We start from the raw sequence: 21236 nt of genomic DNA on the forward strand, positions 1-21236 counted from the left end.
TTCTGTTGTTTTTTCCCTTGTTATTTGTTCCTTATTTTATATTTCCTATTGCTTTGTTGTTTGTAATAAGGCTATATTCTCTTGTTGATCTGTGAGGTATTTGTTTATGGTCCAAACCCATGGATTGTGAAGAAGATTTATATTCTAGCTTTCGGGTCGAGGAGGAAGAGATTCGGCATGAGGGTTTTCTACTCCTAGGTCGAGGAATAAGAGCTACCTATGCATTAGAATAAGTCTGTCTGGAGCAGATTTGTTGTTATATCTGAAGATTAGTTATGGGTTAACAAATCTTGTTTGAGATTGGGATGATTATATCTTTAATGTCATTTTCGACGTTTTGTATCCTCATAGCTTCAGAATTTTTTGCTATGTATTGTAAGAGCTTTATGCTCGTATTATCTTTGAATGAATGTGACTGAAATATTTTCCTAAAAAAAAAAAATAAAAAAAAAAACTCCATTTTTTCTCATATAATTTATTAAAAATAAAGTGAACCAAGCTCGTAAGTCACAAAACCCTTTGGGTTTGTCAGGAGCACCTTACTAGCCACCGGAAGTCTCCCGCCAGCTGCACGAACTGATTCCAACTTATGTACCCGCAAAAAGCACGTACAATTTTCCAGGTTCTCCATTCTCCATTGGTTCATGGGGAGCTAGAGCTCAGCTTCTTGTTTAATTGTACGTTAGATGGGGATTGGGACCAATCCAAACAGTGAAATTTCTTACAAAAAATTGATGGGATTTGAATTAGCTTATTAAATCAAGATACAAACAATTGACAAGGTTTACAGAAACTAGAATAGTCCAGATAGCATAGCACATTTAAAATAGCAGCGACCTCATACATAACTGGGGCACAGAATTTTAAAAAAGCCAAACACCGTGTCAATTTTTTCCTTTTAAGGTAGGCAGGCATTGTAGCCTCCACTTTGTATAAAAAATCATTTCATCCCATAAGCATTAGTGGTAACGAAGAAAAGCACGAGTTGAAGAAAATGTGCTTTGAAATCCAACATACCTTATTTGTTATGTACTTCATCTTCATCACAAATATATTGAAAATGATTAATTAACTAGTATTATCTAAAATAGAACTTAACAAAATCATCCTTTTATTTCTGGGGCTAATAAACAATTCATTGCTATTATATATATATAAGCTTTTTTCTTTCGAAAAGAGAAAGAAAGAAAAAAGCTTAAGGTAAAAGATGCAATCAATACTCAAGATCTACCCTCAAGTAAACTGGCATTCTGGCAACATGAAATTAAGTTTTCCTGACACAACCTCACCTCTAAAGAGCTCCTGTGACAATATTGGTCGGGTTTTCAAATCATTCGCTTTAATTTCCCTCGTGTAGTTTGAGACTTTTCAAAAGTGATTAATGCCTCGTAGCCATTGCAATTTCAAAATTTCCCTTACCCCAAAGTGAACTGTCCCTAAGGCCAGAAAACAACTCAAATTTTCTTGGAAAACCATTATAAGATCTCCTGCAGAGAGTCCAACACACTTCTCCCTTAACTATTTGTGAACAAAACTAAAACTTGAGCCTGTGGCATCTCTAGAAGAAAAGTATCTTATTTTCTTAGAAAACCAGAAGTCATCAACGTCGAATTTCCCCAGATCTATTCCCTCTCCGACACTATGAAGATCATATATGATCTTGAAGATTACAGAGGTGGTAGTGAGTTGGCAATCTCTGCAGGCAAGGGAATCACGGCAAATGCTCAGAAGAAGAAAAAAAGAAGAAAAGTCCTGTAAGTAGCTAGTTTGGACTTTGTAGAGCTCACTTAAAGAGCAAAAAGGTTATGCAAGTACTTTTCCCTGGGTCAGCCCAAAAAATCATTCACCATACACTTGGCAATCCTTTTTTTTTTTCCTTGTGGGGTAAAAGACGGGTCCTCGAATAAAGGAACCCAATAACTCTGTCGTCAGTATTCTGATAAACAATCATTTGGACCCAATGGGTAAAGCAGAAAAATGAATTATGCGCTGAGTGATCTCCAGCAAGAAACAAAAGAGAGCACCATACCGGATTAGCAAAATCAGGCTCATGCATAGGACCACCATGTGTAAACTGACAAGTCTATCAATATACCATTGTTGTCTTCCAACCAGTGTCTGCCATTGCCTGGAAAATATAAAAAGCAATCAATGTGATCCATCATTAACAAAAATATTAATTATATCTTTCATTTTGGAATGGGGAGGGGGGTGGGGGGGAGTGCGTGAGAGAGGAAAACTATAACTAAATGGTACATTGGAACAAGAAAGCCAAATACCAAATGAACTTTAGAGCAAACAAACCCACAAGCCAAGAACAAGTGATAAGAAATATCCCGAAGAAAAGGTTATATGACCTTTAATGTCATCGAAATTGTAAGTTGTGCATATCTTTGGTTGCAAAACTTGCATTCATCTAGTTAGTCAAAAAGAAATAAGAATGCTGCAGCACTTGTGCATCGTTGGTCAAAGTATAAAAAACCTTTAAAAGGATCAGCTTATCCCAACACAGAACAGATGCATCCATCCATGAAATTACATGTAGCAATTACCTTGTAGCTAAAATATTATTCTTCAGAGGAGGTTGGGTATATGAGAAGCACATCCTTACAGAAGCAAGGATGTCACGTTGACAACTACAGTAGATTGACTTGCCTGGAGTACTTAGCATTGCAGGTTGCGCACATAAAACCCACTGAACCTGATTGCATTTCAGAGTTGACAGATTCTAGATAAAACTCATTTCTGCACCAGACACACATGGTCCTGACCTGATGCCTGCCCGCTAACTTTGGCAACAAAGGCAAAGCTTCCTTTTTAAGCCAATAAGAGGAATCTAAATCCTCCATCTCTACATCATATGACAAAACCTTTGATTCCTCTGGTTGAGAGCTTCCCTGTGATGTCAGGAAATTGTGTTCTGGATTTCCTGTCCTACTTGATCTTAGCCCGTCCAAACCTGATTTTCTGTCAAATCTCTCATTAGCACTGAAAAATTTGTCTCCACCCTGTTCATTAACATACAAAGGTAGCATGTGATTATTACTTGCGATGAATGCCAATACAACACAGCAGAACCTTTTCAGCAATTTAAAGCAAATGTTAACAAGAGAAGATAAAATCTTTACCACTGAGAAAGGGGGTGGTAAGGATAGGGTCTATGTAGCACAATCAGGGATGCATAATTCTCTCTACGTAAGCAATCTAATTTGTGTGTGCGAGTGTTTGTGCATTTCTTAAGATATGCAACCAAACGTTAACACGAAAAACCATAATATCCTTGCTGTAGAAGGGATAGATCACCATAAATAGAAGGCTAGTTGATCTAACATCCAGTTTTATAGATAAACTGAAGGATCTTAACAAATTGAAGAACATAATTGACACATGGCGACAAATACGATCAAGTGGAATAGAACATGACAACAATGTGGCATATACCCCAAGTATCATCTGGCATTTTTTTCTCCACTTGAAAATTAAATTATATGAAATTAATTGCTCTTATAGTCCCACTGGCTACCACCACCTGTAGAAACCCATCAACCACTGGTGTCATTATACCCCACCCAAAGTCAGACCCACTCTCTTTTTTTACCCTAATCCCAAACCTCATCTTCAATTTGAGAGAGAGAGAGTTGTGCGGCACACAATATCTCCACCTTCGACACCCCCACCACTGTACTGACAATTACCACCATACCCACACCTAAACCCAGATCATACTCTCCCACTAATCCTTCGAACCTCACCCTTGTACTGCATCTTTCCTCACTATCGATATCGGCCTTGCAAGTTTCACTGCCATGAGACAATTCTCTCTGCCACAGCCCACCCTTTTTTTTTTTTGTTCCATTAGATTCCTCAATCAACTCCTAAACGTCAAATAAATTATTCTTGAACCAGCCATTCAGAGAGTACAATCTTGAATTCCATTCTCAGTAACACACCACATTACTCCCCTTATTTTCCACATTGGCGCAAATGTCTCCTCCTAATTCATACATGCTACGTAACTTATTTTCATAGTACAAATAAAAGGTGTTAGTATCATAGATCATCAATATTGAGAGTTGAGGAAAGATTATATAGAACTGGAGTCACTTTCACAGCATAGAAAATGGCATAGTTGACGGCAAGAAACACATGCTGAAATTAGTGGGAATTGATGATATTGGGAAGATTAAGAATTGAATATCCTTGTGTGCCATTTCTCTCTCTCTGAGCTCTCTCTCTTAAATTGAGATTAGTTTGGCCATTGGGTGGAGAGGAGAGAGTTGATATGGGCATGGGTGTGGGTAGATTGCTGGCATTAGAGGTCACTGGTGACTGTGATGGCAGTGGTGGTTACAGAGTTTGAAGAGCAAAATCCACATCTTTTCTTTTTTATCTTATTTTTTTGTTATTATTTTCAATTTTCATAGTTAAATTATATAAAAGGTGAATTTTTTAAAGAGTTACGTGGCAAATGCCATATGACACGTTGTTGGGATAATGGCATGTCAATGTCTGTTCTATTTTATGTCATCATATTACCAATAAGAAAAACATTTATGTCATCATATTGGTTGGCACACTAAAATATGTTTTGGTGTAGATGCAATTGAATCATTTTAAAAATTGAAGGATTTAATTGACACAATTAGAATTATAGGGATGCAATTGAAATCTATCAGAAACTTTGAAGACCAAGGCATATTTCAAACTAAATTCAAATAATAAAAAATAATAATAATAAAAAAAATAAAACTAGAAATTGAATTTAGGATATAAACTGACAGCATATGAGTAAATCCTATGGCATGTGCACGAGTAATCCAGGACAAAAAAAAAAGGGTAAAAAGAAACTTAATTAAGTAAAAATATTTTGTGGTTTACTCTCATCAAGTATCTAACATTTCCATATTTATCCCCATCAACAACCAGTTGCTTCAAAAGTAGTTATGCTTCATACCTTGCTTGACATTACATCAAAGAGCGGAAAACATCCAGATGATTCCACCAGTGGAGATGAAGTATTGGCTAAACCACTCGGCTGGATATTTTGTTCAGTAGTTCTCCACATAGGCTCTGCCACAGAATTCTCATTTGATTGGGCAAGATCCTCAAAATCAATCATTACTGCGTCATCCCTAGGCTTCTCCATGTCTTCTGACCTGTGCCACTTCCACACTCTGCTCATACAGACCCCATTCAACTTATTTTCAATTTGATCAAAAGCAGATGGACAAGGAAAGCTGTTTTTAGAACCTCTTTCATGTTTAAGCTCCCCCACTGTGCTACTATAAACATCAGTTACCTTGTTATCAGTGGAAAATGTTTGTTCATTCCCAGAAAGAACAAGGGAACAACCTTCAGAACTTGGTCCCTGCATAGTGCATGTCACGTCTTCATCCATTCCTTCGTGGGTGCCAAAAGAAAGAAAAACTTCAGTGTCCCAAAAGCTCTTAACTTTCTTATGTTCAGCCTCTTCTATTGAGCTACCGGAAACCTTATTCACATTGTTTATATTATCATGGTTTTGTTCGTAACCAGACTGTCTAAGTAAACCCCTTTCAGACACTCCTCTTGCCTGTTTAAGCTCCTCCAATGTACTATTGCAGATGTCAAAATCTTTTAAAACATATCTATGCTCATCTGCAGATAAAACAGGTAAAGAGCCTTTGAAACATCTTTCCTGCTGACTGCAAGCAGTAGTATCCGCATCTACACCAGTTTCATTCCTGTCAAAAGCAATATTTAACTCAAGATTCTTACGGTTACTGACGTCATCAAGCTTAAGCCCCTCCACTGCACTAGTAGAAGCTTTATTCATATTATTGCCAAAACGAGATTTTTGCTCATTAACAGACGAAGCAAACATATGGCTTTCAAATGTTTTTCCTTGAAAAGGTCCATCCAGTGTCCAAGATGGACTCTTATTTGTGTTTTCAACAACACATTGTTCATTGCAAGATGAAATGAGTAAACAGCTTCCAGAACTCCCTTCTTGCTCACCGCTAGTCACAGCTTTATCATTCTGTGAAGCAAGATTGCTCCCAAAACCAACTGAAATTACATTATTCCCAGAGATATTTACTTCATCAAATCTAGGCTCATCCAATGTGCCAGTACAAACATAATTCAGATTACCTCTAACAACACATGTTTTCTCATCAGTAGATGAATTACATAAAACACTTCCAAAACCTCTTTCCTGCACAGACTCCAACATCGAGGAACTCAAAATTCCACTCCACTTATTTGCTAAAGTTGATCTTTGTTCATTTTTATATGGAAAAAGTGAAAAGCCTTCAGAACTACATTGCCGCTTGACATTAGGACAAAGATCCTTGAGCCCACTGTCATGATTTCCAAAAGCAGATACTGACTCATTATTCTCAAATGTATAACCATCAATATCTTCACCACTACATGTTTTATCCTTACCATTCAAAGCAAGCAAACCACTTTCAGAACCTATCTGTGGCTTGGGCTCCTCCACTGCTGGGAAGAATACCTTGATCGCATTGTTTTCAACAGCAAAAGTTCTCTCGTTTCCAGGTGGAGCAAGCGACCTACTTTCAAAACTACTTTCTGCGACATTACTATTAATTCCACTATGAATGCCCTTATGAAGGTTTCTTTCATAAGAAGATTCACAAATACTTCTACTCTCATTAATGGAAGCAGTTTCATTAACTGAACAAGCATTCCATCTATCAACAACAACAGTAGCCACGTCTACCTTCCCCAAGTTATCACTATTCATGTCACAAATTTTATCCCGCTTATCACTATGTTCCTCAACCAAAGCTTGGTCATTTTTGTCAGCCTTAATGGTTTCCTTGTCATGAGATAAAAGAACAAGTGCATGACTATCCACATCACCACAAGTTTTGATGATAGTATCTGCTTTTATTAACCCATGAGAAAAACCAGAACTCAGTTCATCAATGGCTTCAATGGAAGTTTTTGCCCCGTCAATACCAATTGATTTGTGCATCTTTGAGGTTGATAGCAGAACTCTAGCAAGAGCAGGGTCAACATGCTTCTGCTTGCTTATTACTTCTCCTGAAGTGTCAACACTCTTCACATAGTTCGGCACATGGACCCCAAAATGGCCATTGTATTGTTGCCTCTCATCAAATATTTTATGGCAGAGCTCGCATTCATATTTTCCATCTTTAATTATTACACCATTATTGTGACCTGTTATCAGATGGCGTGCTAAATCATTCTTCTCATCAAATGTTATGGTGCATTTGTCGCATTTTAAAATTTCCCCAATGTGAACCACTGGATCCCCTGTCTTCAAGGTGTCCTGCTTTGCATAATCAGTTAATATAGAAGTCATGGGTAGTGGTGAACGGCTAACAAGGTCATCAGCATTCTTTCCATCTTCAAGTTTAAGAGCTGCATCCTGTTGCAAACCTTGTAAATACAAATATAAAAGAAATAATATGCGTAAGACAAAGATCCCAGACACTGACTTACATCTCCACGATCCATTTTCCTGGACAACTGAACATTTTCATCAATATGACCAGATCTTGGTTGGTTCGCATCTTGGAGTCCAAAAAAGGAGAGCAAGTATGAAGAAACTTCCTTGCACGACACAAACTGGTGTCCATTAGGGCTGGACGGTTCCGAAGTGAGGAAAATTGTGTAAGAAAAACACAACCATTAAAACTAAGAATGCATGAACAAGCACTATAATTCGATGAAACTAGCTTCGCATTTTTATTCAGCATGCACCCTTCTAGCCAGTATAAAATAGAAAAAAACAAAATAGAAGATACATAGCAATCTCAACAGATTTCTTGATATCTAACTTAAAACACGCAAGGTTCACAGTCACTATAATTACCATATCTGCCACAGTATAATGAAACAACACATCATATTAAACACACACACACACACATTTCAAGGTGAGATTGCTGCTACAGCTTTCCAAATATCCATTCACTTCATAAGTTTATGCGCCCTAAGTTCAGAATCAACTTGTGTTATGCATGTCACTGCAAAGAGATTAAAAAATACAAAGGAGGCCATGTAAACCAAGAAAGGCCATTTTAAATTGTAGGATCAACAAGAGATTAAATGTCACCGTGAAGAGATTCAAAAATATAGAGGAGGCCATGTAAACAATGGTGGTAAAACCATTGAATATTCATCACTATTAAGGCAGGGTACTGTTATAGTTTGTATGAACGATTTAGACACCAAAGGTGGAGGCTATTAAACTTATTCCCTTGTGACCTACCACACATTATTATATAGGGTTAGAGAAATATTGCAATGACCAAAAAATCTCCAAACCCTAATAACACTTACCCTCAAGCTGGAGCATATATATCATATAAGTCCAACTTGGAAGAAACAAGCAAACGAAAAACAACTAGAAAAACATACTCTAAAACTCCCCCTCAAGCTAGAACAGCTTGGAGCACACATTACAAAGACTACTAAAATTAAAAATAGGGTTAAATTCTCCATACCCCCCTAGGGTTTTCCAACTTTATTTTTTCCCCCCTGTGGTTTCATTTTTATCACAGGAAGTCCATGTGGTTTTGATAAGTGACCAAGTTAGTCCATCCGTTAGGACTGACACGTGGACCAATCAGACGTCGTCGACACGTGGCACATATTTAATTTTTTTTTAAAAAAAATGTATTTAAAAAAAAGAAAAAAAAAAAAGAAGAAACGGAAAAAAATTGGGGGTGGCTCGGCCACCCCCTTTGGCCATGGGGGTGGCCTGGCCACTACGCATGGGGTGATTTCGGCCACCCCCCTGGGCACCAGGGGGTGGCTCGGCCACCCCCTTGGAGCCCAAGGGGGTGGCTGAAACCACCCCCATGGCCAAAAGGGGTGGCTCCCAAATGGCCAAGAGCCACCCCCAATTTTTTTCCGTTTCTTTTTTTAAAAGAATAAAATAAATTTTAAAAAATAAAATAAATATGTGCCACGTGTCGACGTCTGATTGGTCCACGTGTCAGTCCTAACGGTCAACTAACGGATGGACTAACTTGGTCACTTATCAAAACCACAGGGACTTCCTGTGATAAAAATGAAACCACAGGGGGGAAAAAATAAAGTTGGGAAACCCTAAGGTGGTATGGAGTATTTAACCCTTAAAAATAATAAGAAAATATGCTAAAAAACTTCAACGCTGATCGAAAACTCATCGAAAACTGCAACAAGCGGTCGGATCTATACCAAGGCCGATAGGATCTCATCGGAAAACAAGGACTGGTCGAAACCTATCACAAAACACCAAAGCCGGTCAGATTTCGCTGCAAAACACCAATGGTTGATCGCTGCAAAACACCAAGGCTGGTGGAATCTTGCTGGACAACAACCGGTCGGAGACCACCGCAAAAAACTAACAATGATCACATTTCACGTGATCAACCAACGAGTCTTGCCGAAACTACTACTGAAAAAAAAAAAAAAAAAAAAAAAAAAAAAAAACCCTTTCGCCGGAGTCTCACCAGAGATAGGCAGACCACGCCAGAAATACCAAAAACAGAAGCAAAACCAAACAAAAACCTTCACCGAAGATTGTCGAAACTTAGCCGAAGACAGACAGATAGAACACGTCGGCAATACCAAAACCAAAAGCTTAACCACAAAGGAACCTTCACCGGAGACCTACCAGAGGCTCACCGGAGACACTCTGAAACACGCCAACGTTCGATAGACCTCACTGGCGATACCAACAACCATGGCTACAGACCCAAGCAACGATCACAAGGCAGCAACTATTGAACATGCCGACCACCACCACAACACACGCTGGCAACCACCATAAACGCGCCTAGCAACCAAATACGTCACCAACCATCACAGAACACGCCAGCCAACCACCACAGAACACATCGGCCACCATCACAAAACACCAAAAACAAACAAAATCTTTTTTTTTTTTTTTTTTTCTTTTCTCTTGGTTTCCAAGAACAACTATAAAACTTCATCAAGGCACCGCCCGTGTGGGCACTATGCCCACATGGGCGGTGCTGCCACCAAAAGGAGACTAACTAACAATAGGACGAGAAATTCAACCAAAAGAAAAAGAGCGGAAAATTAACACAACAAACAAAGGACCAAGGATTTAAACCCTAAGGCTCTGATACTATGTTATTGTTTGTATGAACGATTTAGACACAAAAGGTGGAGGCTATTAAACATATTCCCTTGTAGCCTACCACACATTATTATATAGGGTTAGAGAAATATTACAATGACCAAAATATCTCCAAACCCTAATGACTCACTCACAAACCCTAATAACTCTTCTAACAGGTACAAACAAACTACAGGCACCACTGTCACTGTATAAGACCAATTCACATGTCAAAACAATTTATGTACACCTAAGAATTTTAAGAACAATCATTGATATGGCTGAGACACAATCTGCTTGGGTCAAATTGGTTCAGGTCAAAGACAGAAAATCCAAAAGGCCACAATAATCATCCCAATCCATAAAAGGAAAAGCCAGTCCAGGTTCTAGCTCATTTTAAGCTAAGCTAATTAACTGCCTTATGCAAACATAACATGCTAAGCCAAACCTTCCTAATCAAGAGAACATAAAATATGCACACAAGCATGTCAATAAGAGGCAGGACCTGGATAATTTTCATACATAAAAGAGTGTCAAATATGGGGATAATTGGGTCAAACAACATGTTGCTGGAAAGAAGGATAAGCTTAGCCCTTGTAAAGAGTTCTTCACAATGTCTTGTTTCACACTGAAGAATGTGTGAAAGCAAGTTGAAAGAGAAAAGGGGTGGACACCAACTATTAGCTTACATTAATAGTCCAGACAAATTCGGCGGACAGATTGGAGGCCACGCAGATCTGGCGGCCATCCACTTTTATTTTTATATATATATATAATAAGGTAGCTTCTACACCTAAAAAAATGAGCATGGGTGTTCAAAACATTCCTATATAAGGTGTGGAAAGTTTTTCTTAAAAGTGACATTTGTGTTGTGTTTCGTGAAAAGTATTGTGTGTTTTCACTATTATTTTTTACTTTTTTTTTTTTCAAAAAAAAAGTGTTATGTAGTGAATTTTTCAAAAAATTGTTATTTGAAAAGTGCATTAGGGTGATTTCAATGTTACTAGATTCCCTAATGAGAGACCGGGTGAAGCCCGTTTATGCCCAGCTGTGGAGTTTTCTGATTTCATTTTTTATCAAGGCTTGATGGGCCTCCCTCTTGTCTGCGGAACTTTTAGCTAGTCAAATAATCGGGAATCACCCTCTTGATCCAGAATTGATGAATTTTTGGACTAGAATTGAAACAAGGGTGGGACCCTTATCTTTTCCAAGGCACTCCAAGCTTCATTTTAGCTAGCAAGATCAAGGCTTTGAAAGTTGATTTGAAGAGATGGAATGAGGAGGCATTTGGAAATGTAGAGAGGAAGAAGTAGATCCTTTTAGAAGAACTTCGTGTTTTTGGTATCATTGAAGAAGGGAGGGCCCTAGATGTTGATGACAGTTTGCAGAAGGCAGAATTTATTAGCGAACTAGAAAGATCCTTCTCCTAGAGAAAGTGAGCTGGAGGCAAAAATTTAGGATCTTGTGGCTTAGGGAAGGTGACAAGTGCACGAATGTTTTTCACATAATGGCTAACTCCAACAGAGGAACTCCAATGACTCCTTGTTGATTGATGGTGTTAAAGTATTTAATTAAATAACTAAATTTACCTCTTCTTATCAGCTTAAGCTTTTGGGACAAGTGGTGATTTAACATGGTATTAGAGCCAAATATCCTAAAAAGTGAAAATACTTGTTGAAAGTTTGCCAAACAGGATATAACTTTTCTTCTTTACTTCATCTTTGAATGCTACCCGTCCTTCAATTAGAAGTCCTATATTCCCTAATATTTCCAGATTTTTTTCCTACCAAACCCCTAGCCCTAGCTATCCCAAAACCCTACAAACCTCTACCACCAAATAAGCCCTAGCTAGCCCAAAGGTCCTTCATTGTTGTTGTCGACATCAATTTTGGCATCAAAGTCCGTTGTCCTCCATCATACAGTTACAGTTGTTCTATTGTCCAAAGGAGAACCCATGCAGGCAAATTCCATGAAGAATCCTTATAAGAAGTTGGGATATGGCCGGTACTTTTTTCATTGAAACCGATCTATAATTGGCTGGGACCTGATTCAACTATGAGAGGATTTAAATCTGACCCACCAAAAGACCAATGCCTTCAAATGTGAGCCATGGCACGGTTTTTACAGGAAATTTTCCTTAACAAATGAATGTTCCAAATTTACCTACTGATTAGATCGACTACCAATGACCAAGTAGTGGGCATTAAGTATGTTCAATGGCTGGTCCCTTCCCACAAATTAATCAAATTCGCAAAACTCTCACCTTTTGTTGGGTCCTTTCTTTGATTTCCCTACTTTTATATCAGGGGAACTTTGGCATCCTACAGGCTTTTATGGTAAATATGGCTTCAAATGACACATTATATGCAGCATCATTGACTAGGAGAACAAAGTTCAAGAAAATCTTAAAGGCAAATGGTTGAAGAATACTCAATAGTGATCAATATGCATGCATGTAAATACATAGATAACCAATAAATGGACAATCCATCCATTATGTTTACCAAAATAGGCCCGGAAAAAGGGGGGGAAATCATGAATTGAAGCAACAAAAAACAAGAACTTGAGTTGATGGTTTACGAGAAAAGAAAATAAAACAAATGATCCTTTGGCAAGTTGTGGCAATGCGAACTACACAAGGGAAAATCTTCAGAAACAAATAAGTCTCTGCATCTTGAGGCTTACAACTACACAAGGGAAATTTTTCAAAGGTAATACAATACAGTCATGTTCCATAAATGCCAAACATTGCACGAATAATGAATAGCTTGGAATCAATGGAAGGGAAAGAAGAACACAGGCTAAGGCAGTCAAAAAAAGACACCACGACTGTGAGATAGAGCTGGGTGGCAAAATGGTTTGAGTAATCATTCAGAAGTTAGTTTATATTTTTATTGAGATGGGCCCTTAACAGTGGAATGTAAAATAAGTCCACAAATACAAAAACATTAATTCAAACAAGAAAAATAGATAAATTGTGTGAAAAATCATGATATGCAGCACAAAAACTCCCATAAGGTACTTGAATTTAAATTAATCTAATGTTCTACTTCGATAAATGGTCTTCTCTTTTTCATCATCAGACATAGTTTACCAAATCAAAATCCAATTTCAAATAAATAAAAAGCATATATAAATTGGTAGAGTAAGAAAAATCATCATAAAAACCTTATATAACGGCGACAATGCAGCCATACACGGCTGGCTCTCTTCTTGACAGTAAGCATAAGCTTCCACCCCTCAGGCAACGCGTGGCCGAAATCGCTAGCCAGCACAATCCTCCTCTTCCTACTCCTATTCATCGACTCACCAGGCAACACACTCAAAAATTCTAACAACTCCGCCTCGGTCTGCAACCCCTCTGTCCTCCTCTTCAACTCCTCGCCATACGGATCTTCCACATTTGCCAATGCAGCCACGTCCTCCATATCCCCTTTCTTGTTCACCATCACCATCTCCTTTTCTTCCGCCACAGCCATCTCTCTCTCGGACTGACGGCTATCGATCATTGGATTCTCCTCCTTTCGCGGTCGCCCTCGCTTTCGCTTCTTCTCCCCCTCGCTGACAACGACATCGACTGGAACATTTGGCTCGGCCTTATGCTCCGACCTTGGCTCAATCCTCCAATTCTCGTTCTTCCGCGGCCGCCCCCGCTTCCGCTTCTGCTCTCCACCACCATCGCCAGCAGCACCAGGAACAACGTCAATCGGCACATTTTGAAAGCCCGCACTCCACCAATCCGGAAGGGCATCTTCAAATTCTACTCGGACCGAAACTAGTTTATCGTCGTCATCTGCGGTGGCGGGATTTTCGGCAGTGGAAGCTTGGGCGGCGAAGAGTTGTTTGAGAATGGAAATGATCTGGGAGTTTTCTTCGTCGAGCGGTTCGGGTATTTGGCGCGGAGTGGAAGAGAAGGGGGCGGGAGTGCGGGTGCGGGTAGGGGAAGGGGTAGATGTGGATTGGGGCTTGCGAGGGGCTAGGCGGAGCCGAGAGTAGGTCTGCTTGCGGCTACCAGCGGATTCGTTGAAGACGGAGCGGTCGATTTTCGGGATTAAAACGTCGTCGTTATCGTTGGATGAGTAAGAAGAGGAGGAGAAGAGGGAGAGCGAGTAGAGCTCGGACTGAGAGAGGAGGCGGAGGTCGATCAGAGGGAGGGCTTCGAGGTAGAGGTGGTCCACGACGGCAGCGGAGGCCATCACATCGGGTCGCGTGAGAGAGAGGGAGAGAGAGAGGTAACTGCTCGGGAAAGAAGCAAGTGGATCAATGAGTGATTTAATTGGAGAGGACGAGAGAGGATTTCGTGACCCAAGGGATCGCTGTGCGTTGATGAGACTGGGGTGAAGAGGCGCCACGTCAACTTCGGTCAATCTAGATTCGAGATTTCGATTAGATTAAAATGATCAATCAGGATTTTGGAGATTAATTAATATTTTTGCCCACTTTGTCAGCTTCTCACTTTACACTGCCCTTTATTTAAGAGGTTTGATATGAACACAACACAAACCCAACTCAAACCCAACTTCTTTCTTACGTGTCATTTAATTTAATTTTTTTTTTTAAAAAAAACCAAATCAAACCTCTCTAAAAAATTAAATTTTCAGAAATCTAAAAATCCTCTCTCACTCCCTCGCTCTCCCTCCCGCGCTCACCCTCTCTCTTCCGGCGAGTTCATCGGCCACCGGAAATCCCCTCTCACTCCCTCGCTCTCCCTCCCACGCTCACCCTCTCTCTCCTCCGGCGAGTTCTTCGGCCACCGGAAACCCTCTCTCACTTCCTCGCTCTCCCTCCCGCACTCACCCTCTCTCTCCTCCGGCGAGTTCTTCAGCCACCGGCGAAGCTGTCCGTTCGTCGCAAGGTTCTGTCCACTGTCTGTCTCACTCTGGCGACGTCTACAGCCACCGGCGAAGCTCCTGTCTCTCTCTCACTCCTGCGAAGCCGAAGGCTCTCTCTCTCCTCCACCGGTGGTAAGTAATCCCTCTCTCTCCTCTACATTCAAAATCTAGGGGTTTTTGATTTATGTGTATTGGGTGCTAGAATAGTGTATTAGATTTATGTGTATTTAGGGTTTAGATTTCTGTTTTTTTAATATTATTGGGTTTGGATTTTTACTTCTTTTTTCGTTGGTTGAGGCTGTGTTTGTTCATGCTCGAGAAAGATAGTTTTTGGTCAGATTTCTCATTTGCATTATCAATGAGTTTGAATACTTTCTAATTTTGCTCCTATAATTGCTGACTAGACATGGTTGATTCGAATTGCATTAGATTTATGCTAGAATGTATTTCTCTGCTATACACAATTTATGCATTACCCAGATCTCTGAAATAGGAAAAAAAAAAAAAGGTTTAAGAGGTCATGTGTAGTAGCCAGGATGGATAAATTGAATAGGTGTTGCCATGTTCCTGGCTGGCCTGGCTTGGCCTGGCTGTGGCCTAGTCATCAGATCTCTAAGATGCTGTGCAACGATGGTTGCCATGTTCTTGGCCTGGTTGTGGCAGAGTTGTTTGTTGATGATGTTGGTGTTGGTGTTGGTGTCCTCGATGATCAGTGTCTCTCATGCTTGCTCACCTGAAATGCAATGACATAATCTCATGCTTGTTCAGCTGTTAACGAAATTTGTTGCCTGGAGATGGAAAAAGAACCTTGACTTTGGGAGCAAAATTTGATTCTCTTAAAAAAAAACCTTCATTGATTTGGTAATTTCTCTCTGATATGTTTTTTTTTTTTTCCTTTGTAATTTCTCTTTGATGTCTTTCGTGGATATTCAAACTCGACTTGCTGAAATCAGTTTGGGATTTTCTGATAAACTCATATGGACTGCTTCTAGGAAAGGAGTATAGTTAGTTATGATACTTGGGAGGCTCTTAGGGAAAAGAGAGTTCAAGTTGAGTGGTGAAAGTTAGTCTAGTTTTCTCTAGCTATTCCAGGTCTAGAAGTTAGTCTGAAAGTTGTATTATATACAGATCCAAACCATTTTATTTATTTATTTATCTTTGATCATAAAAATTTGGTCCCAGGGTTTGCTTTTTTGCTCTTTAGTTGCTTTCTAACTCCATCTATGCATGTAAATATGTACTACAAGTATGGAGGTACTCTAAAATGCACTTGTGATGCAAGTTTGTTTGTCTTTGTCCATGGATCTTGGTTTGTAGGGGGCCTAACTAAAGTCTTTTACTCTTTTTCCCTACTTGATCAACTTTGTGCTTCCCTGCTTGGATCTAATCTGTTCAGGATATATATATATATTTGCAAGGTTTTGTATAGTTTTAAGCTCAGATCCGCCTGTACATGCTCCTCTCGCACCCACACGATATACTAATGGCTTCATTATCAAGGTGTACTTGGGCTTTGCCTTTGGCTTCATTCCTTTTTCCTCTCTTCTTTTTGAAACTACTGATATCATTAATTATCTGCAGCATTTGCTCTATATATATATCTTGAAGAATTCCTTTCTCAGTATCTTTATTAATTATCTGGTGTTTGATTCATGTTGAGACTGATCAGGTAATGAGCTGACAAAAGAGATAAGGAATTAGCAGCATCTTTCCTTTTCTTTCTTGTTACCTAGCTCCCTCTATCCCCAGTTGTGATTTTATTTTCTTTAATTTCAAAACCATTTCCTCTAATTTTTTTTCCCCTTTGTCTGTTGATTTAATTTTAGAATAACAAACATGTTATGCGGATATACTCATGCTGCATTGCTGCTAGCCTATGTTTATTTAGAATTTGTGTTTTCTGTTAATAAACACTAAAAAAAAAATCACTTTTATTCAATCAAGATACTTTTTTCAAACTAAAAGCAAAAAACACTCTAAAGAACCCTTTATAATGAGACATTTCATGTTAACCAAACTTCAACTTCGTAAAAAGATGATGATTTGAGTCCGTTGTGTATGAATTATTTTTAATTATAAAATAATCATGATATATAAATGTGGGTTTGTAAAAGTTCTGAAACATCATTTGAAAATCCATATGCTTTTTAAGTAATTAATTGTTTTAGAAAAGCTTGATTGCGTTAAGATCTACATTTTTTTTTAAAAAAAATTGCTGAGAGATTGTGGTAGCATCTAGATGAACAAATTATTTGTAAAGCTTATATGTCATTAAATGTACATGGTTTAGTATGAGCTGACTCATGGTATGCTGCAGTGATAGTGGGGAGCATTTTCTTCACAGCAGTCTAAAGAAAGCTGTGGTTATCAATTTGAATGAAAATGCTGTTAAGCCTTATTACTCTTTCCCTCTTTATGTTAATATTTATTTTGACCTTATATTCTAGAAATCAATGCCCAAATCAGATTTTGAAAGCTGACCAACTTTGGAGTAATTTAAGTGCTCTCATGTTTTTACATTTATCTGGTTAGTGGTGAAATACTTTGAGATCATATCCAATCTCTTGCTAGAAGCCCTTTGTTTAATAATTTATGTGGTTACCTTTATGTCAAATTTTAATTGTCAATTTATCCCAAAACATACAGGCTTTGCAAGTTGGATAAAGGCAAATCTAGCTCAATTCCACTGCCAACAACTCAGGCCTCAAGGATGCCATTTCCTGAAATACAGTACCCTCAGCCCGCTTCACCTGTAAAACTATTGGGTCATGCTGGATGGTTGCTGCTATTGAGACAACAAGTGTATAGCAAGGTTTTTTTAACAGTAAGCTGCAGTTTGAGATGTTGCTGGTTGCTTGGTTTGCTATGTGATGGTTTGGCTGATGTAGTTTGTTACTTTGCTGGTTGTAATCTATATAGTTGTAGTGTTCAGGAAGCTTGTTGTTTTCCTGGAGTTTTTGGCTAAATAGCTAGAGTGCATTGTATTCATTAACTTTTTTAAATGAAAGAGTTACTCATTAATAAAAGAACGACCTTGAAAGGTGAAAAGCTCTATGCTTTATCATTCATTTTTATGTTGGTTTATCTTTGTTCATCGAGCAGGCAATAGTGAGGAAGAGTACAGATGAAAAAAAAAAAAAAATAGCAATTAAATAAATGCAAAACGCCCAGAAAAATAGCTAGAGTGAATCACTGACAATGCCAGCAAAGCTTCATATTTTTACCGGTACAAGGTATTCTCCAGCGTCAAACGCCAGGAATACAATTCCCCGCGTTTGCTCTCTTCCACGGTGTTTTTTGGGCGCCGGGAGAACCTATTTTTATTTTTGTAGTGAGCATATATTATTCTTCATTTTATTCATTTTTAGCCTTTGACTGAAGGGAGCTCAGGCATTTGCTCTTATTTTTATGCTCACCTTTTGAATCAGTTTATTTTTAATGTAATTTTTTTCTGATTATGTTGTGCTTGAAAACCATTAATTTAAATATATGATTAACTACTTGAATCAGAACCAAATTCTATCAGATTTATGCTCTACCGGAGCTAACTCTATCTAATGTACCCATAGGGTTCATATCACATGGATTTATAGTACACATTTCAAAATTAAACATTTGCATTAGAAATTAAACGTTTGGAATACACATTTTCAACACAACTCCACATTTGCATTACAAATTAAAAAACAACTAATACAAATCTTCATGGCAGCCGTTTATAGTACACATTTCCACCATTACATGCACCACAAAAGTGGTTCTCGTTATCAATGGGTATCCAATCAAAGGCCGTTGCACCATTAGCGTATTAGTCTTCAGACTCCATTACAGCACCCATTTGTCCAAATAGTCTTCAGACTCACTCTCATTAACCTGCAATTTGAACATAATAAAGCAATGATTGAAAAAAAAAAAATAACTAGCAAAAAAGTGCAAACCCTTTATTTTCCAGTGCATAGGGACACCTGCAAACAATTGCATTTCAAATTCTAGGGGTTCCTACCTACAACACAAACAACTAAAGTTGAGAGAAGTTTTTGAGAAAGGTAATCAAAGAGCAAGATCAAGCTGATAAGTTTTTTTTAAGCGAGTAGATTAACTCAAATGAACATTGTCATTTAATCACAACAATCAGCAGGTTCTACAATACTTTTTAAATCTCCTTGAGATCATCTACTGGGCCCTTGCAGTTCTATTTCACAGCCATTGCAACAAGAACAGTGGACTAGATCTAGTTGTACTCAAGTATAACATTTGAGTGAAAGATTTGCATAACTTCTTGATGGGTCCAAACAGTACAGATGGGTTCGTGCACAACACTTGCAAAATATTTTCCATCCAGCATTAAATATTGCAAAGTTTTTTATTTCTTTTCTTGGACTCCTAGATGGATAAGGGCCAGATTTTCAAAGTTATTACTGGCACAACAGCATCAGAATTTTAGTTATGAACAGAGCCTAAACTACATGCTTTCAACTGTTTGCAAATTTTCAATCCAGAGGAGGTGCCTGACCTCGATAAGAGAATTTTTGATTGTTCAACCAAGCCTTAAAGATAAATATTAGAACAGATCCCCATATTTCGAAGGTCCTCTGTATTGTTGAATAGGTTTTGAATCTACCCCAACGACCACCAGGTGCAACAGAAACCTTTTGTCCTAGTTGTGATAGAAGAGACAGATATTTGAGCTGGCATTCGACTATCTATCAAACCCTACTTCAATTTACATGACATAGAATGAAATCATGGTTTAAATACACTTCCATTTTTCTTCAATTTTTTCATATATCTCTTCCTAAGATTCCTACACCTCAATTTCACTAACACTGATATTTCTCCATTGAGCTCTGGCTCAAATGACACTTCCTCCCTGCAAAGAATGGGATTGAGGGTGAAGCGATGGTTCAAGACCCATGGGTGCATGGGTAACTTACCAATGAAAAAACGCTCATATATATTTCTCTCAAAATCTCACATAAGATGTGTAACCCACCTAAACAACAACACTACCACCACCAACAACAATAAATTTGGGACACACTCAAGCTGCCTTGCTTCGCACAGAGTTGGGTCCTTCATAATTGAATCCCAGACCCCAATTCCAAATCTGTACTTTTCTTAACTGAATTCAAATTCACTAAACCCCAAATCCAAAACAATAACAAAACAGCCAAGCAAAAATTTTCTTTCAAATTCCATATAATTGAAAACTCAAATCAACACCCATTTCACCTCAATGGATTCTCCCTCAGCTCGCTTGAACCAGGCGTCTTCTTTCCCAATCTCCTCTACCCTTCTCTTCCTCCCCACCTCCTTCGCCACAGGATCTTCAACTTCCGCCACCACCTCCGCCGCCGCCACACCATTCCCGTTCACATACTTCACCAAGCTCCCATTCTCACTCTCAGACACACCCACACCGCCATTCGAGTACACGCCATACCTCGAACTCAAACCACCAGCAGCTCCATTCCCATTCAATTCCTTGATCACTCGCCTTTCCCTCCCACTGCCACACCTTCCTCATTCACAGCCCTAATTCGAGTCCGAACAGCAAGACTGTGCCTCCGACTTCTACACAAAGAATCCTTAGAGAAACAAAGCCGGCGCTGGGGAACGGTTATCGGGGAGAGAAAAATGAGTTCAGGCAAAAGTAGAGAAGTCCCCATACATAATTAAGTTTAACTATCAAGAGTTGCAAAAAATTTAGAGAGTGAACTATTTACTTCAGATGATATAGAAAGATGTAAAAGCAGGGAATCCAACTTCATCAATACTATCATCAAGCACTATATATGTAGCAAATCTGAAATATAACCATAACAAGCTCTTAATGAGATTATTTATACAGCAGTACAGTGTTGATGCAACTATTACTACTAATCAAGTGTTTTGTACATATAACCATTACTGGTTGTTGATAAATAGAAAAACTAGGATAACTCACTACAAAAGTATACCATTATTGGTGTACCTGAAGGACATATTGTGAAATTCTTTAGTAAGTTGATCAATTTAAATGATAAAACAGGTTTATCCTTGGAACAATGAACAGTGCCATAAGTCTAAAAATTTGATTTGAACAGAGCAATGAGGGCTTTGGATGTTAAATCAGACCTCCTACATCTTCTAGTGCAGATACTAAATGGCCATTTGGACACCAATTGCATGCAAAATAATCAATCCCATTACCATTCATATGAAAAATCCAAGCAAGTAATAAGAAATAAACAGTTTCATTTACAAGAAGATGGCAGTGCAAGAACAGAAATCTAAACCCTAAATACACAAAAATC

At 38.6% G+C, this 21236-nt stretch overlaps 2 protein-coding genes across 4 annotated transcripts; one reads left to right on the forward strand and one right to left on the reverse strand.

The window, feature by feature from the left end:
- Positions 1 to 1431: 1431 nt before the first annotated feature.
- On the reverse strand, positions 1432 to 14388 carry LOC132189168 (uncharacterized). 3 transcript variants are annotated; one of them, XR_009441014.1, is made up of 6 exons: positions 13277 to 14388; positions 7477 to 7618; positions 4955 to 7402; positions 2553 to 3008; positions 2030 to 2128; positions 1432 to 1696 (listed from the first exon to the last, which is right to left on the reverse strand). XR_009441014.1 is itself a non-coding variant. In XM_059603753.1 (4 exons), the coding sequence occupies exons 1-4, from the start codon at positions 14302 to 14304 to the stop codon at positions 2637 to 2639; spliced, it is 3990 nt and encodes a 1329-aa protein (XP_059459736.1). In that variant the 5' UTR covers positions 14305 to 14388; the 3' UTR covers positions 2320 to 2636. The 3 variants fall into 3 exon arrangements, 1 of the variants encoding a protein (XP_059459736.1); XR_009441013.1 differs by lacking the exon at positions 1432 to 1696 and having other exon boundaries at positions 1750 to 2128; XM_059603753.1 differs by lacking the exons at positions 1432 to 1696; positions 2030 to 2128 and having other exon boundaries at positions 2320 to 3008.
- Positions 14372 to 18001, forward strand: LOC132191019 (uncharacterized). The gene is made up of 3 exons (XM_059606038.1): positions 14372 to 14445; positions 14710 to 15072; positions 17587 to 18001. Exons 1-3 carry the CDS (start codon positions 14372 to 14374, stop codon positions 17903 to 17905), a joined length of 756 nt encoding a protein of 251 aa, XP_059462021.1. The 3' UTR covers positions 17906 to 18001.
- Positions 18002 to 21236: the final 3235 nt, after the last annotated feature.

The sequence above is a fragment of the Corylus avellana genome, chromosome ca8 (genome assembly GCF_901000735.1).
Source record: "Corylus avellana chromosome ca8, CavTom2PMs-1.0".
Lineage (NCBI taxonomy): Eukaryota > Viridiplantae > Streptophyta > Magnoliopsida > Fagales > Betulaceae > Corylus > Corylus avellana.